This window comes from Siphateles boraxobius, unplaced genomic scaffold, assembly GCF_051911475.1.
Source record: "Siphateles boraxobius isolate OS27281-9 unplaced genomic scaffold, OSU_SipBor_1 68, whole genome shotgun sequence".
NCBI classification, from domain to species: domain Eukaryota; kingdom Metazoa; phylum Chordata; class Actinopteri; order Cypriniformes; family Leuciscidae; genus Siphateles; species Siphateles boraxobius.
The window spans coordinates 12,083,447-12,100,382 of NW_027509195.1; the positions used below are offsets into that span (position 1 = coordinate 12,083,447).

At 37.6% G+C, this 16,936-nt stretch overlaps 4 protein-coding genes across 6 annotated transcripts; 2 read left to right on the forward strand and 2 right to left on the reverse strand.

Annotated features, from left to right (window-relative positions):
* Window positions 1-2,268: 2,268 nt before the first annotated feature.
* Window positions 2,269-8,620, forward strand: LOC143722956 (telethonin). Of its 2 annotated transcripts, none has more exons than XM_077214796.1 (4): window positions 2,269-2,537; window positions 5,619-6,504; window positions 7,394-7,834; window positions 8,453-8,620. In XM_077214796.1, the coding sequence occupies exons 2-3, from the start codon at window positions 6,368-6,370 to the stop codon at window positions 7,779-7,781; spliced, it is 525 nt and encodes a 174-aa protein (XP_077070911.1). In that variant the 5' UTR covers window positions 2,269-2,537; window positions 5,619-6,367; the 3' UTR covers window positions 7,782-7,834; window positions 8,453-8,620. The 2 variants fall into 2 exon arrangements, with proteins under 2 accessions (XP_077070911.1, XP_077070912.1); XM_077214797.1 differs by having other exon boundaries at window positions 5,659-6,504.
* On the reverse strand, window positions 8,382-10,856 carry ccdc127a (coiled-coil domain containing 127a). 2 transcript variants are annotated; one of them, XM_077214793.1, is made up of 3 exons: window positions 10,779-10,856; window positions 10,446-10,614; window positions 8,382-9,615 (listed from the first exon to the last, which is right to left on the reverse strand). In XM_077214793.1, exons 2-3 carry the CDS (start codon window positions 10,558-10,560, stop codon window positions 8,924-8,926), a joined length of 807 nt encoding a protein of 268 aa, XP_077070908.1. In that variant the 5' UTR covers window positions 10,561-10,614; window positions 10,779-10,856; the 3' UTR covers window positions 8,382-8,923. The 2 variants fall into 2 exon arrangements, with proteins under 2 accessions (XP_077070908.1, XP_077070910.1); XM_077214795.1 differs by having other exon boundaries at window positions 10,446-10,569; window positions 10,779-10,848.
* A 1,394-nt stretch (window positions 10,857-12,250) lies between these two features.
* mrpl32 (mitochondrial ribosomal protein L32) lies at window positions 12,251-13,622 on the reverse strand. The gene is made up of 3 exons (XM_077214804.1): window positions 13,443-13,622; window positions 12,680-12,861; window positions 12,251-12,549 (listed from the first exon to the last, which is right to left on the reverse strand). The coding sequence occupies exons 1-3, from the start codon at window positions 13,531-13,533 to the stop codon at window positions 12,298-12,300; spliced, it is 525 nt and encodes a 174-aa protein (XP_077070919.1). The 5' UTR covers window positions 13,534-13,622; the 3' UTR covers window positions 12,251-12,297.
* Window positions 13,623-13,865: 243 nt separating this feature from the next.
* On the forward strand, window positions 13,866-16,882 carry psma2a (proteasome 20S subunit alpha 2a). The gene is made up of 8 exons (XM_077214802.1): window positions 13,866-13,950; window positions 14,464-14,540; window positions 14,720-14,852; window positions 15,210-15,332; window positions 15,489-15,570; window positions 15,710-15,783; window positions 15,874-15,931; window positions 16,587-16,882. The coding sequence occupies exons 1-8, from the start codon at window positions 13,910-13,912 to the stop codon at window positions 16,701-16,703; spliced, it is 705 nt and encodes a 234-aa protein (XP_077070917.1). The 5' UTR covers window positions 13,866-13,909; the 3' UTR covers window positions 16,704-16,882.
* The last annotated feature ends 54 nt before the right edge of the window (window positions 16,883-16,936 follow it).

The window sequence follows — 16,936 nt, forward strand, 5'->3', positions numbered from 1 at the left end:
TGCAGTTTCCACAGGGTCCCATTACAGGGGAAACTGGCCGTCGCTGCAGCAAGCGTTCAGGGCAGGCAAGTGCTTTGGCTTGGCTCAGGCCACAGAAATCTGATGCTGCACCTTGGTTCAATGCATCGCTGGCATTTCTCGGCAAACTGTCAACATTCCACTACAGGCTTTACAAGGATGTTGGCATCATTGCAGACCTCTAAACCTGCATGTAATTGCCTAATGCCTCTGTCAAGTCAGGGAGGAACCAGCAGATATGTGGTCTCAATGTGATGCAGTGCCATAGTAATCATTATTCTATACCAGTCATTTCAATGAATAGAGGGAATTAAACACATTCAAACTCTCTCCTTTGTCCTGTGGGCTGTGGTATGTCAGCAGCTAAACCACCTGAACACTATACAGCTCTGGAAAAAAAAAAAAAATAATAAAAATAAATCACTGCAAAAGCAGGTAAGCTGTTTCTTCTATACGATTTACTATTTTCTATGGTTTACATCGAGTAATACAGTAACAAGTAAATGTATGAGATTACATCTCATGGTTCCATCACAATGAGGTACAGTTAAAAGGCACTTAATTCTAAAAAATGCTATTAAAATACTTACTGCTTCTTGATTTTACTTACCTGCATAAGTTTCTTTGGGTTAAAGAGTCTCCAAAATGATGAAAGGTAAACATTAATTTCATATTTTTCATATACTTTTTTATTTCAGAATTGCTTTTACTGGCTGGATGGACACCTAGAATAAACTAAATGGATCTCGACACCAGGGTGGATGAAATGGAGAGCTCTGATACCCGGACAGCTGTGGCAGGAACATCTGGGGCAGCCATGACATGAACCCCTGCCACTGGGGCAGACGAGATATGGCATTTGAACAGCTTCTGAGGCAGCTGTGACAAGAACTTCTAGGACCAGGTAGTCATGACAGGAACCATAACAGGAAGCTTGGAGACTAGGGTGGCTGAGACAAGTGTATCTGGGATTGAGATAACCTTGAGAAAACAACAGGAGCCTTTGCCGTGTCTGTTGCAGGAATCACTGAGGCAGCCAAAACTGGGCGTACTGGCATGGGGGCGGTTGAGACATAGAGCTCTGAAGCAGCCAATGCAAGGAACCTTGGATGGCAGTGGCCGGAACCTCTGAGTGACTGGAGTGGTGGCCATTGCAGAAACATTTCGAGTGGCCGTAGCACTAGCAGGGATCTCTGAGGTTGGACAGACACAGCAGGGAGCTCTGGGACCGAGGTGACATTGCAGAGAGCTTGGAGATTGGGGCGCCCATGAAGGCACCCTTTGTTGCAGCCGTAACAGGAACCACTGGCACTTCCTGAGACAGATGGTTTCTGGCTTTCAAATGACCACGGAGGCCATGACAGATGACTGGGAGCTTGGAGATGGGAGATTTTGAACTAAGACAGCTTAGATGCCTGATGACTGCGGCAAAGGGAACCTCTGAGGTTACAGTAATGACTGGAATATCAGAGACCAGGAGGCCATGACAGAAACCTCTGGGCCTGGGTGGAGATGACTGGGAGCTTAGAAATCAGAGTGGCTGAGATGGCTTTTGGTGCTTGCTCTGGCTGGGGCCTTTGCAGGAACATCTGTGGAGGCAACAACACCGTTGGGGTGCCTGTGGAAAAACTTACTGGGTAGCCATGGCTGGAAGCTCTGGTTTTGAGGAGGCAGAGACAGACAGGACAGGATCAGCCATAGTGGGAACCTCTAGCTGTAGCATCAAGGTGGTCGAGAAGGGAGCTCTGACATTGTGGAGGTGGAGACACACAACTCATGAACCTCAGTAATGGAGTGGCCATGATGGGAAAAACAAAAAGGGGCAACCAAAAGAAGTATGTACAAATCCCTCCAGGAGCAGAACCGGCAGACGCAAATACTGTTCCCTCAAGCCAAGGCGCAGGACGCTGCACATGGCTTGCTCACACCGCAAGACACAAAGGTGAGAGGAGGAATGGAAGCGTCTCCCATTCCAGTCCGCAAGACGCCAAGCTGCATGAGTGGAGTGGTCTTACTGTATGCAACGACCTGAGACAAAACAGAAAAAAGAGCAGATTTTAATTGGTAATTTCTTCCCATGAGGAAATAAATTCTTATTATTTTTTTAATCTGTAGGTTCACTACCTTAAACCAGTTGTGGGACAAGATTAGCCCCAGACCAAGTCGCCGGCTTGGCATGTCCTGCAGGAGAGCACTGAGCAGTTGACAGCATTCTGTACAAGACGGAGTATAACCATAAACTTTACATCTATTCTTTTTGATCATGTTAAGATGTTTTGTTTGATTGTGAATTGTTTAATTCTTAGATCTCACCTTTTGACAGGTTGTGTTTGGACCAGCGCTTCCGTTTCAGCAGCAACAGATCACAACCACCATGGAAATGTCCACACAGCATCACGAACATCAGAACCCCTAGTGACCATGCTGTCTCCTGCCTCCCCGTTGTACGTCCCCCTGACACGGAACTCTGGAGGGAAGTACGCTGCTGTTCCTGGAGGAAAAGAGGTTTTGTCTGATGTGTAAGTTTGCATTAACTCTACATGATTTGATTTTTCTGTATCCATTAGCACAGGATAAAATTAGTTATATAATACATACCAGAGTATGACCTGTACGGCAAACTCCTCATCATGTCCCCACATACGAAGTCAATCAGCTTGACTTCGTAGGTTACGTAGTTTTATGTCACGCGAAGGCACCACAAGTTTGCGTGAGCCGCCTGCCTCATGATATGCCGTGCCTTCTCTTCTTTGTGTCTTCCACCGTGACGCCTCATGAACTTTACAAGATTCTCACAGGGAGAGGGACATTCAAGGACCATAACAAAGTGGTCAGGACGGTCCTGGCAGTCCAGCAGGCTGATGACCTCTGGCACGCCGGGACCTTTATTCGCCAGGATGGTAAGAGCGATCTCTTTTGGAAGGGGTTTTGGATGATCAGGCTTGAATAAAAATATTTTTATCATCATTAGATAGGTTGTTTCCCAAATAGGGATTTGTTATTAAATTGGTCTGTGATTGAAGTAAATATGAGATGTTTTATATTATTTATGTAGTGTAACTTACAATTAATTAACATTTCATTTTCAGGGTCTTCGTGACAAAATTCAAAGCCACCTAATGAAAAAAAAAATTTAAAAGATAGGCTACACTAAGAGGACTTAGAGTAAAAGATGACGATAAGACAGGGAAAATATTTGCTGGCTTGATAATGTGTTATTTATTTTTTACTTACTTTAAGGTCATCATTCAAACGTCTCCCTTTGTACACCACACCAAAACCACCTTTCCCCAGCTGATCCCCAGCTGATCACCAACACTGCAGTGGCTGAAGATGTAGTCTATTAAAAGATAAAATAACATGAAGTGTCTTATGACATGCAAAATTGAATTAACATAATTATTATTTTATATATATATATCATAAATTAATAGAGACTATATTGAATATTTAGAGTTTGAACATAGTACATACATATAATGTTTTTAACATGTTATGCAATAAAGATCTCATCATGGCATTGATGTGTTGGTATAATATTTACTCATGTGATGTGTAGGCTAGCTATTTGATATTGTGTGATATAATATGAGTTTTTAAGTGGTCAAAGTAGAGATCTGGTCATTTATATTCTCATTAGATGGTCGTGTCATTTGAACTCGCACTATGACATCATAGGACACAAACACACAGCGATTTTGTCTCAATACTGTCTTAATGGTTAGTTATCGTTCAGTCCCATCAATAAACTATAACATTACAAATTTATGTTTTAAAAATAAAACATGGAATAAAAGTAAAATATCAGAACAGTGAGATAAGGCAAAAATTAGGGTATATTATATAGGCCCTATTATATTATAAATGTTTAATATAGCCAAATAGGATGCAAGTAATAATAATAGGAGTTGTTGCTGTTCGTATTTATGTCTGGTTTAAAATCAAAACAATAAATATATTTTATATAAAAGACTAATGAAGGCATGACTCGTTTTGGTAACTTGTTTTCTAATGCAGTGAAGTTCCTTCCATGTGGCCAAACTTCTGTAGCCGTCAGTGTATTAAGGACGTTTTTAGTTTCTCCAGTAGAGGGCGTCTATTAAATGTATTAATTTGTTACAGGAGAACGCATTCAGCATTTCTATGGAATGTGGGTGTCATCCCCCGGTGGCTATTTTTGGAATTATGCTTAAACAAGTTTTCATAGCTTCAACAGAACTTCAATTCTAGTGATATCAACTTCAAACTTGAAACACAACTTGGTTAAACATATGGCGTTGATTTTAAAGCAATTTTAGGGTAAAAAATATTTCGTAAAATAGCTATAAATAATGATTAATATATAGCTAGGCCTAGCCTGCAGCTAGTTCTTCATTGTAAATGTGTTCAAATCTAACCACTTCATATTAGTGAGCAGTCTGGGGATTGGGGATGTTCTAGTCTCATGCCTTCATTTGTGTGTGGGTTTGTTCTGGATTGTGCCAGATTTTTCAAATCTTTTTTTGACAAATAAAAAACAAATTCCTCACATTCCATTTATTCCAATGGGGGTCAAATTGACCCGAGAGTGAAGGAGAATCACATAAACTCCTCGAATCCAGTTAAAATAATTGTGTGTGTATTTTCCAAGTTCAAGTGCGACAAAAGTCCTAAGATCTTGGAATTTAAAAAAAAATTCAATTCGGGTCAAAATGAGTTTGATGAAGTGACAAGGGGGGCCTTTTACCCCCAAACAGGATAAAACCAGTATGGGGCAAAAGGCACAAAGTATTGAAACAAAAAATTTAGCTAAAAATTGTTTAATATGTTTATGTTAATACTTCAAAACAATCACTTCAGCAAAGTTTGTACTATTTTTGGTTTATTTTCAATAAATCAATAAATAAATACACTGACTGTCATTAAAAATTGTTCATTTTAAAAATACAGAAAAGAATTTCAAAGCATTGAATGAGATCCCACAATAATTTAACATAGCTTTACAGAAGTAACAAGTATGGTTTTATTATAAATATGGCGATTATCTCTATGGTGGACACCCAACTTAATATAGGATATTTACCATCCGAATCTAACCATGTCATCAACAAATGGAAAAGTCAGCCGTCTGTTTATTAACTTGTTAATTATTGTGCCTTTAACCCCAACAGCAGGGGTGCCTTTTACCTCAAATACCATACTTTTACATTTTCTTCCGTTATTGAAAAACGGTTGCTTTAATTACCTTGGCTTGAACATAACTGAACATCATAAACAAGATATTTGTCTCAAAATATAGTCAATAATTTTTATCGATTCTCATTTGCTACAAAAATTTAAAAATAAATAAATAAATATTAGATCAAATTAGCGTAGCTGTCAGTGATCGTGTCAAGGATCAGCCGTATTTCCACGTGCATCATCAATAGTGTTGAGCTGAATTTTTGTGCCATCTAGTGGTTTATAAGAGAATAAAGTCAAATGCGCCTTTTACCCCGGTGCACTTTTAGCCCCGTTGTACCCACTGAACATTCGAATTTCAACGGTGTGATCGTACAAATCAGATCTGCTGCCCCCTCATGGCGGCGGCCCTGAACATCACTTAGCCTACTGTATAACAGGTTGATGCAGGTTGAGGCCAAATTTAACATTGTCCCTCAGGAATCCTCAAGTCCCCTTTCATCAGTAACTCAAGAAAGGATTGTTCACACTGCTGAGTGATGGACTACACGTCTCAGCTGCAATACAAGAATCTAGCAGACGGGTGTATGAGGATGACATGTTGCTCTGAATGCCACAGTGTGACATAATAATGCTGTGCGGCTTTGGCACAGGTGCTGACAAGACTACAAGGACCCTCTGACAACAGATGAGTGTCAGAAACATCTGCACCTTATTCTATTTTTACTTTTACAGAATATCAGGGATGCTTTGTTTGGACTTTTAAAGGTTACTTTGCTTTTACCTGTACACTATATACCACACATATACTGTATTTTGCATACTTTTAAAAAGCACCATTGGCACCAACAACTAGTTTTGTTGCTATCAGCAATAACCGTTATGTTTTTGCGCTTATACAACAGGAAATCTGAGCTCAGATGGGACATTTGGCACTGTTGACCTCCTGTTGAAGATGTGAGTCTTGTATTTCAGTTAAATGGTCGTGGGATTAGTCATTTTCCCACCTCGTCAAACTACACCAATCTGAGGAGACTACCGTGGCCATGATGGCAGGGTGTAAAAATAGTAACAAACCCTATTTATAAGACACAGAAACACTCAGGAGAGAAGTAACAGCCCTTATCAGAAGATCTGACTGATAACGTTCTTATCTTGGCTTGTTTGTTTTGACCACTCACTGAATGAAATGCATTGCCTGAGCCGGACGCCCAGGTCATATCTGCTGAACTCCTACAGTGATTTCCAGGAGACTGATGAGTTTGCCAGAGAATCGTATGAGGCCACCTGGTTAGACCTACTGATGGAGACCAGACCAGAATATAAGTATGCGTTTCTGTCTATGATTTTGTTTTGTCTTTGCAGATTTTAGATGCGTTTTAAGGAATGCTTCACCCAAAAATTCAAACTCTCTATATATTTACTTGCCCCTGTTGTTCCAACCCTGCATGCTGTTATCAACAGTTAATAGTAATCAGGACTGTCACCCAGGACAAAAAAAAAAAAAAAAAACATACAGCAAAATCATCATTAAAATCCTTATCACTCATGCTACATATTCAAAGATTTCTGTGAGGAACAGACCAAAATTTGTTGTTATTCATTTAATATTTTTTCTCTGCTGCAAATCTCCTTGCTTGCATTTTGATTTTTCAAAGTGGTGCATCACTTCAACTCTGGCATGACAGTTCGTATCCTATTTTTTCCTCACAGAATTTTATTGTATAGCTTCTAAAGACTTGGAATATAGCACACAAGTTCTATTGACTTTCTTTCTTTTCTTATTACTCTAGTTATCAGTGTCACATGATCCTTCAGAAATCATTCTGATTTGATGCTCAAGAAACATTTCTTATTCTTATCAATGTTGAAAACAGTTGAATATTGCAACTGAATATTTTTACATACACGGTGATACATTTTTAAAGATTCATTGATGTTTAGAAAGTTTAAAAGAACCAATTAAAAAAAAATGTAACATTATACATCTACTGTCACTTTTGATTTGTATGCATCCTTGCTGAATAATTACACATATTTCTACCATAAAAATCGTAACTCTAATCCTTTGAACAGAAGTGAATTTCTTTGTTTCTTCTGAGGAACTTTGTACAATTGTAAAGTGTAAAAAAAAGTTTGTGAAAAAATGTTTTAAGTTGGTCATTGTTCAGAATTTAGTAACTACTTATTAACTTTCACAAGTCCTCCTTCACAGGATGACACTAGTTGAGAAGAACTCGATAAGAAAAGAGAGCTACGAAATTAAGCAGGTGGTTCATTTCACGGTGCGACGATTCCCAAACCAGAGGATTCGCATGGGGAGAGAAGGGGAGCCAATGTCGGAATATCGTTTACCTTACAGAAACATTCTCCCAATACCACTATTTGTGCCCAGAGACGCCACACAGCCTGACGTGACCCGCAAGCCGTCGCCCGCCATGGACACCGAGACTAGTTTAAATGGAGTTTGCCTTCAGAAGAGAGAGGTCTCGTCCATTACCAAACATAAACCATTGGTAATCCAACCCAGGAGTCCAGACTTCAGAGCGTCCAGCCTCATTTCTCCACCACGAGACGCTCTCCGCTTCCAGCGACGAGAGTGATGAGCTGATGACAGCTGACTGCTATCATAGACATGGATACGATGACAAGTATGGTGGGTGACCTCAATCACACTTTAACTCCAAAGCCTTCTAACCCCATATGCTCACAAATATTATTTACTTGAGAAACCTTAAGATAGTCCAAGACTGAAATGCATGTTTGAGCTGTTTTAACTGAAAGCAACTAATTAAAATATGTCACTGACATTGTTTTGTCTTGAGATGCACAACAGTAGCCGGTTTTTTTTCTTTCTAGGGCACGTTTATAAAAGCTACTTAAATGTCTTAAATGAATTTAAGGCCTAATCCTGGCTTAGTCTAAGCCTTGTCTGTGAAACAAGGCCAAAATTTATGAATATTATGCCATTGAATCATCCGTTTTATCATTTGAATTTTTTTTGTGTGAAATGATTTGGTTTAAGTGTTTATTTATTTACAATAAATGCGTGATATGTAATGCAACATTTTTACATTTTATAAATGTGGCTTAAGCATCTAAATTTGTTTAATTGATTATGCTAAAAAGTTTAGCAAAAAAGGATAAACTGGGGAAACATTAATGATCTTGATCCTGAATAAAATGCCAACACTGCACAAGTCTGAATGAAATGTAATTTAATTTTTATATATGTCTGATTATAAATGAATGAGCTGTTGCCCTTTCTCAGCAGGTTTACAATGAACTGCAGGACAGACATCTTTGATGGACATTCAACATCTGTTCAAAACAGTTAGTAGTTCTTGGAAATAAATGAAATGAATAAATGCTTTCTTGACTGTACATTTCGCTCATGTGTTTATGAAATTATGGCTCACAATAAAAGTCGATCAAACTGTAATATATTTATTTTCAGAAAACATTTTTGTCAATAACAGCATTTTTATTTTTGTGGTAGATAATAGTTATGAACCATCTTTAGACTGAGAATGAATGAATCCTCAGTTCATAAGCAATGCAACAAATAAGAAAAGGAGAAAGAAAACAAAAACAATTCATGTTCTGATATGATTGTCAAAGGCTCAATGGGTTTCCTGAAAAAGTTTGGCATAAATAGCTGATAAATAAATCATGACGATAGCGTTAGGAAAACATTTATGGAAACAAAATCTTGTTTCTTTTCATAAAGATCAACTGTCCTGCATCAAGGTCTGCTGGAGGATGGCGATGCTCCTTTAAGCGTCTCCTCTGCCCTCTTGTGTTTCTGCAGGGTGACCTGCAGCTGCCAGTACCTGAGATACAGCCACATCAAGTTCCCATTCTTGCGCTTATCCATGTTCAGTAAATCTGCACAGTGTCTGTCGTTCTTAAAAATGTCCCTGAGGTCGTCCTCTAGGTTCAGCTCGGCACCCGCCGGGTTTTTAGCCACCTTCAGCAGCAGGATGTTCTCCATCTCCAGACGATGTTCCCGTGGCATGAGGATGCTGCAGAAAGCGTCCTGCCTCTCCACTAGCTGAACCTCCAGTTCCTGTAGCAGAGCCTGAGCCCTGCGCTGCCAGTCCTCCTCTCGCCGCAGGGCTTTCCGCAGCGCCACCCCAGCCACGCCAGACTCTAGCAGGTGCTTCTTCTCCACATCCAGATCCCGCCGCTCCTGCTGAAGCTGCTTCCGTTCCTCCATGAGCTGATGACTCTGAGAGATCAGGGCTTTCTTGAAGCCCTGCACACGCTGGCGTTCCTTCTCAAGCTCCACCTCCAGGTGTGCTGCCGTCCGCCGGTTTTCCCTCAGTGTCTCCCTGTACTTCAGCTCCAGGTCTCTGCTGATGGCTGCCATGTCGCTATCGTACTTGTTCTTCACATCTTGGATCTGGCTCTGTGATTCTCGAGTCCATATCCAACCTAGTTGAAAATACACCCACAGAGATTATAATATATAAAAAAATTATTTTGTAAGAGTGACCAAATCAATTTAAAGAGAATATGACTTTTGACAAATACCTTTAAAGAAAACACCATACGATAAAATGCTTCAAATCTAAAATCTACAACAAATTACACGTATCAGAAATTTTAATTTTCTGGATTTCTATCTATCGTACAGTGGATCAATAATATGTCCTTTTGTTTATCAATCAAAAAGATTCCATATATTTTGAAAGGTAAACTGTCTTTTTTGAGAATATTTGAAAACCCTACACATCCTTTATTTCAAAGTCTGATTTTAGTAATATAATGATGAATGAGGTAGAAAAAGATAAAATAGCTTAATTCTTGATAACAAGCTCTTGATAATAGCTTGATATATATAATAAATAAATAAAAAACACATGACAAAATTATTTAAACTGGAAATAAATGAATGCTAATAGTAGTTCATAAATAAGATGTATTCAAAATGAATGTGAAAATTTGATGAAAATTGTGATATGCCATTAAGTGAAAGATGAGTCATTGATGTTTGGTATGTTTCCAAAAAGAGATAGACTGTGAATTTTAAATTGTTAATTAAAAATCTGATACAACATAATTGGTAACATATAGGAGATGCACTATACTGTGTGAAAAGCTGTAGAATTTAATTGATGGATTGCTTTTACAACCCTCTCATAAACCCAGATTTCCTTACAAATGCAACCTTTAAAGTGGATTATCCAGTATAATGTAGCACACAGACATTTAAGACATTTGTGTGGGTGAATGACTTTGAAAAGTATGTAAAGACCCCTTACGAAATGCTGCCAGCCCGATCATGGGCACCAGCAGGGCATAATTCCATCTGCCCCCGTCATTTCCGGCTGGCTCTGGTCTAATATTCCATCTAGGAGGATCATTCAGGTCGTTCATGGAGAAACTCTGATCAGAAAGTGAAGTAAGGTGCTTTGTCACAGTTTCGTGAATCTGCCACACATCAAACTATATTACTAATCAAGAGTACACAAAACAACACAGCTAAAGCTGCAACCCTGAAAAGGATTATAAATGCATTTCTCCGGCTGTTAACAATAGATTGCACAATAGATATGTTCATATTTTACACTTGTGAACATGTTTTCTTTGCTTACCTTGAACAATCTAAAGTTTTCTGCATAAAGTGCTTTCAGATCCAGGCAGCCTGGACGATTATGCAATATTCCATTAGAAACATCCATTTATTACTTCATAAGGGAGTTGAATACGTTTATTATTAAAATATACATAATAAACGCATAGTAAACAAGTATAAGTAGTCTTTAAAATAACTGATTATATATAAATATTATTAAATATCCATAGATCCATCTTAATTTACAAAAATTACAAAAAATACAACTGCATTGGATTTTGAACACCCCTACGCTATAGTAACATATTGGTGTAGTCCGGAGAGCTGCGTATTTGACATTCTAGATGTTCGCAACTACGCAGGGGATGCGCAGAACAGTTTAAACTAACAAAAACCTCCTTTAAGTACACTGAGATCTCTTAGCTGTAAGTGATAAGAGATTATATAATTTATTTATTTAAGAGATATTTTTATTTTTGTGTTGTCAACATAGTTGATTAGACATGTACAAAATGTTGTTTGTGGAAATGTACAATGGTAGCCTACTGTGTAAATAAACGATGGTCAGTTAAAATAAGAATGGTGTTTTGATATTAAACGTGATAATGATAACAGTTTTTTCATGTCATGTACATTTTATTGCCATTTATGTCATGATAACCTTCTGAGTGTTTAATGTATATGACAATGTTGATATGTTTGGTCTTGGTGGAATAGATCTGCTACGCTACTGCTGCTGCAGAGCAAGTACGGGACTTTCTACTGCCAATACACACACAGACATGCTGCTGTGAGCAAGTAAGAGAAAGACATGCTAATGCTGCACAATAAAGAATACATGAATAACCCGTAGCAGATCTATACAGGTGGAGCTGGGGAAGGTGGAGGGTTTCTGAAATGCTGATCAAAGTATTTGAAGGTTGAACAGCAAGCTCATTGGCTACTGATACAGCAGGAACCAATCGGCTGTGCCCTATAGAAAATGATGTTATTGCAAGCAGATTTAGTTGAGGACCTATCAGCCTGCGCCATCTAGAGTTTCATGCAGAACTTTGTATTTATCATTTTCCAGTCTCCGCCTCACAATGTGGTCCCGATCACTCTGATTTTTAATTTTTACTTTCATTTCACCTCTTACCCTTATTTGAGCATTAATTAAAGGTGTATGATAATGATTTCAGTTAGTATTGATCTTGTTACTGGGTAACTCTGACTTCACAATATGGCACAGTATCCTTTCTTCATTTTTCCTTTTTTTTTCTATTTATAATTATTGCATTTATTTATCTTGCATCATTTTCTATAGTATTACGGACACTATCCTCTTTAGCTGTGTACTATTAAAAATCCAATGACATCTCATCTTTAAACTAAAATATTTCATGAATTGAGCCAAGGACTGTTATCAAACACAAACTAACAAAGGTATAAAACTTGATTATTAAACTATTAAAATATGAACTGAAGCATAATCACAAAATCATTCACGAATCTGAAATTGTGATCTTTATTTAACAAAAGTCTTTATTTCACTGCATTTACATGTTAAACCAATATGGACGTTTCCTGTTGCGTTCTACTATTCTCTTGTCTTTATCTGCATCAGAGGGCATTTCATTTTCATACAAAACAACAGACTCTACAGCAGGAGTGTTGAGGGGTCCGCCTTCCATGATGGAGATTTGCTTCCGTATCATTGCCGTTTCCTTCCTGACCTTTTCATAGCAGAATCCACACAGAGTATGCTTCAGTTTCATGTTGCCACAGTCTGGACAAGGCTCAATGTTGTACTGGCAGAGAAGGAAAAAATAGGATAAGTTTCTCTTCATCTAAACAGACATCTGTTTACTATAACACAGGTTTACGTTGATAGCTCTTATAATTTGTACCATGCTCTAGTGGGAATCAATGAGTTCTTACCTGAACTTTTATCAGTTTATTTGGGTTTCGTCTTCTGCAGCGATTTACTTCAATGGTTCGTCTCTTTTTAGGGGCGGCCATCCAGAAGATACTGTCCAAGAAACTGGGCTGAGCGCTTTCATCATCGCTGCGGTGATGGGATTGAGGAAGAATCCCAGGACCATTTACTGCCAGAGCTGGACCTGAAGAGAAGGTTTATGTGATTGATAGATTAATAAAATAATCAAACTGAGTTACTCAAATTATTTTTAAAACATGCTCACACTACCATTTCAAATATATCTTACCCTAATCTCTGTCCATTTATTATTTATATAAGGAAGGTTTGGGCTTACATTTGAATTAAGGTGATATAAATATATATTTTTAAATATGTTATATATTTTTTATGTTATATGTTATATATTTTTAATAAACAACCTTAAAACAAAAAACCCTGAAATTACCAACCACATTTCAGAATATATTTAATAAAGATTAATGTAAATTTAATAAATACAATAAACACTGTTATCTTAAGAACTTAAAAACATAACAGATGTGCCATGTATCTCCTTGAGACCTTGATACAACATCAAAGATTATGAGAAAACAAACTCTATATTTGATGTAACAACACACAGGTAAATCAAAGAAAAACAAACTCGTAAATGGTCTTAAGTTAAGCTTCAGTGTAATAATGTATGTAAGTTATTGATTTGAGTGGAGTAGTGTCACACACTATGATCACACATGACACGTTTATTACAGTAAATACACTCACCGAAGCGGTCAAATCCCGCCGCTTGCGATAAACTAAGTTCCAGACGCTGCAGAGAACGACCAACAAACTGAAGTAAACCCGTTAATGACATTCTGTTCGGTATTTTATTTCAGTTTAACCCAACATGTACAGACCAAACATCCTCACGGTCACAGCTCAAAAAGACCCACTGCGCCTGCGCGTACTTCTGCACCAGTGCATTCTGGGTTCTGTAGTACAACGATATAAAAACTCTGCTTCATTCTGAGCGGGTGAGAGTGGAAAATGTTCAAAATAAAAAAACTGAATACATATTTTATTTATGTTTTAAATACTCAGTGGCAAACAAAATGTGACGCCCAACATTATTTTAAACGCATGCTTAAGCTGCCTTCAATACCCACAATTCATTGAGTTACCCTAGTTCCTCTTTCAACCAATCAGATCAAGTAAGCGTGTGTCGTCACTTCCCCAACAGTCACACAGCCATGGCAGACAGAGGCTACAGTTTTTCCCTCACCACTTTCAGGTAATTAACATCATAATTTTATCATTCAATGCATTCATCATATTAAATGAGTTTGTGTTTTTAGCGAATCGCAAATCTCGAAGTTTATGGAGAGCGTTTTGTTAGTTTAAGGCGTTAATTCATTATCTGAGCGTTGATGCAGAGTCACTGTGTTTGTGATGGGTGCTTCTTTCATTCATGAGCATCAACGTTCATGCATAGAGTGAACTAAACACAATAATGCTTCCCAGATCAACAAATACAACACTCTCAGGAGTGCTTAAACGACAGACTAGGGCTCAGTTTTGTCTTTGTGATAGAACTTGCTGATTTTACTTTCACTTTCAGTGTATCATCATGGAAACTGTTCCTTTTATATACATTTATATGACTTTTTAATGCACATAAGTAAGCTTGCAGTTTACAATTATCAGTTAATGGTTTTCTTAGTCATTTAAATATAGTACTGAAAACAGAACACTCATCATGTGACATTTTACAGACCATTTTATAATCTTATTTTTGTGTTTTCAGCCCTTCAGGGAAGTTGGTCCAGATTGAGTATGCTCTGGCAGCTGTAGCAGCTGGTGCTCCTTCAGTTGGAATAAAAGGTTAAAAAAAATTATCTTTTTATTTATCAGGTGTGTCTTGAAATTTGCATTGTTTATAAATCTTTAGGGTTTCATTATGTGCTTATTATAAATTGCCTCCTTGACAGAAAAACACAGCTTTTTAAACTGTCCATTCACTGAATTTTCATTTTCATTTCATCCTCATTTCTCTTTCACAGCCTCAAACGGTGTTGTTCTGGCTACAGAAAAGAAGCAGAAATCTATACTGTACGATGAGCAAAGTGTTCACAAAGTAGAGCCCATAACCAAACACATCGGTATGGTCTACAGTGGCATGGGTCCAGACTACAGGTATGGATTTGGAGCCTGCATAACCCAATGCTATATGATAATGATTCCTAACATGTAGTACATGAAGCTCAATAAGATGATTGTTGTAAAAAAAAGTTGATAATGTTGGCACGAAACAGAAATTGCGATAGTCGTTTCATGTGTCCCACGCTGGCTCCATTAAACAGAGAGAAGAGATGTTGCTGCAAGAGGGAGGGGAATTTATTTTGATTAAAGATTATGAGGTCACAAGAATTAAAAAAAAAAGTGATAATGTGCACGCCACTGACTAATCATTTATAAAAAATGCTGTAATATTCCATAAAAAAACAAGAATTGTTCATTTTGATTTCATGGTGACTTTAATCATATCTGCAGGGTTATGGTGCGAAGGGCACGAAAGCTGGCTCAGCAGTACTTCCTGGTCTATCAGGAGCCGATTCCTACAGGCCAGCTTGTTCAGAGGGTGGCCTCTGTTATGCAGGAGTACACACAATCAGGGTATGCGTGCTACAGCTCCACTGTTACAATTATTCTGGAAGTTTCACTTCATACAATTGTTTTGCAGTGTTGTAAAACAATATTTTGAGAAGATGCTTGACGTGCATTTACCAAAGTGATAATGGCATAACATGCAGCTTTATTGTTTTGACACAGAGGAGTTCGGCCTTTCGGGGTGTCACTCCTGATTGCTGGCTGGGATGAAGACCGCCCATACCTTTTCCAGTCTGACCCCTCAGTATGCCATTCAATTTGGAGTTATAATTATATTTATTGTATTACTGCAATCTAGTTTAAACGTAAATAAATTATCTGTTAAAATGTAAGCTCTTTATGTATTGTATTCACAAAATAAGATGGACTTTGTTCTGTTTAAGGGAGCATACTTTGCATGGAAAGCCACAGCGATGGGGAAGAACTATGTGAATGGGAAAACATTCCTTGAAAAAAGGTATAAAATGTACATCTATGGTCCAAGTCTAAGAGCTTTTTATTCTTTCTAAACACACAGCCTCTCATTTGCTTCATTTTCCTATTTCAGATACAACGAGGATCTGGAACTGGAAGATGCGATTCACACTGCTATTCTGACTCTTAAGGTAATAATTGACAACCCAGCTATTTCTGTTCACGTGTGTTCTGGTCATTTTTGTTTTTTTCTAAAATGCTTGTTAATTGTTTTGGCATTATACTAAAACTTGCTGACTTTGCTCACAGAGGGCATAACTCCCTCCAAAAAAGATCAATTTTGTGCCTTTTTTTGTATATTATTTCCACCTTTTTTAGTTTTTAACCATCTTCTTACAAAAAAATACTTTTAATTCCCTTGTTATGATTTTATTGCCAAATAATGGATTCAATCTTTTTCTAGAACTGGTTAACTGTATTCCTCATTTGTTTGAGCTGATGCACCTCACTTCTCACTTTAACGTAACTTTTTTTGACCCGTAACACCATATTATGTAAAGAATTTTAAAGGACCTGTTTAGATTTTACCAGAAAAGATCATATGTTAAAAATCTTGTGTAATATTAATTGCTGTATTTTTTCTGTTTGCTTGATTTGTTTTTATTATCACTCTTGTATTTTTATAATTCAGTTTTTGGCATGAAGAAAGCCACAGATGCTGACATGGCATTAAATAAAACTATACTGATACTGACTGAAACTGCACCTGTCACGAAGCATGATGTTTTACTTGCCAATGCCCTAAAATGTCAAGCATCAAAGTTATCTATGACTACTTTGTTACAGGAAAGCTTTGAAGGTCAAATGACAGAAGACAACATTGAGGTGGGAATCTGCAATGAAGCAGGATTTAGGCGACTGACCCCAGCAGAGGTGAAAGACTATCTGGCTGCCATTGTTTAAAATCACTTTTACAAATTGTTGTAGATTGAGCACTGATTATCTTGTCTTCATCAGTCCAACTTCATTAGTTCTTACTTGTTAGTTTGAGCAATCTAAAGCATGGAAATAAGTCAAAGTTGTATTGTTTATATTTTGCTTTCTTTGTTTCTGAAGGAAAAAAATAAACAAGTCTTTTGAAATCCTGTTGTCTGTTTCCATTTGTACTACTGTGGAATGTTTTAGATTTGTGCAAA

Excerpts from the sequence above, each read along its gene's own strand:
- LOC143722956 (XM_077214796.1), top strand. The coding sequence starts at position 6,368 with ATGCATTGCCTGAGCCGGACGCCCAGGTCATATCTGCTGAACTCCTAC. Across the intron at positions 6,505-7,393 it reads GAGACCAGACCAGAATATAA|GATGACACTAGTTGAGAAGA; the intron begins GTATGCGTTTCT and ends CCTCCTTCACAG.
- ccdc127a (XM_077214793.1), bottom strand. The coding sequence starts at position 10,560 with ATGAACGACCTGAATGATCCTCCTAGATGGAATATTAGACCAGAGCCA. Across the intron at positions 9,616-10,445 it reads GATCGGGCTGGCAGCATTTC|GTTGGATATGGACTCGAGAA; the intron begins GTAAGGGGTCTT and ends ATTTTCAACTAG.
- mrpl32 (XM_077214804.1), bottom strand. The coding sequence starts at position 13,533 with ATGTCATTAACGGGTTTACTTCAGTTTGTTGGTCGTTCTCTGCAGCGT. Across the intron at positions 12,862-13,442 it reads GGCGGGATTTGACCGCTTCG|GTCCAGCTCTGGCAGTAAAT; the intron begins GTGAGTGTATTT and ends CCTTCTCTTCAG. Across the intron at positions 12,550-12,679 it reads ATAAACTGATAAAAGTTCAG|TACAACATTGAGCCTTGTCC; the intron begins GTAAGAACTCAT and ends CTTCTCTGCCAG.
- psma2a (XM_077214802.1), top strand. The coding sequence starts at position 13,910 with ATGGCAGACAGAGGCTACAGTTTTTCCCTCACCACTTTCAG. Across the intron at positions 13,951-14,463 it reads TTTTCCCTCACCACTTTCAG|CCCTTCAGGGAAGTTGGTCC; the intron begins GTAATTAACATC and ends TTGTGTTTTCAG. Across the intron at positions 15,784-15,873 it reads AAAACATTCCTTGAAAAAAG|ATACAACGAGGATCTGGAAC; the intron begins GTATAAAATGTA and ends TTCCTATTTCAG.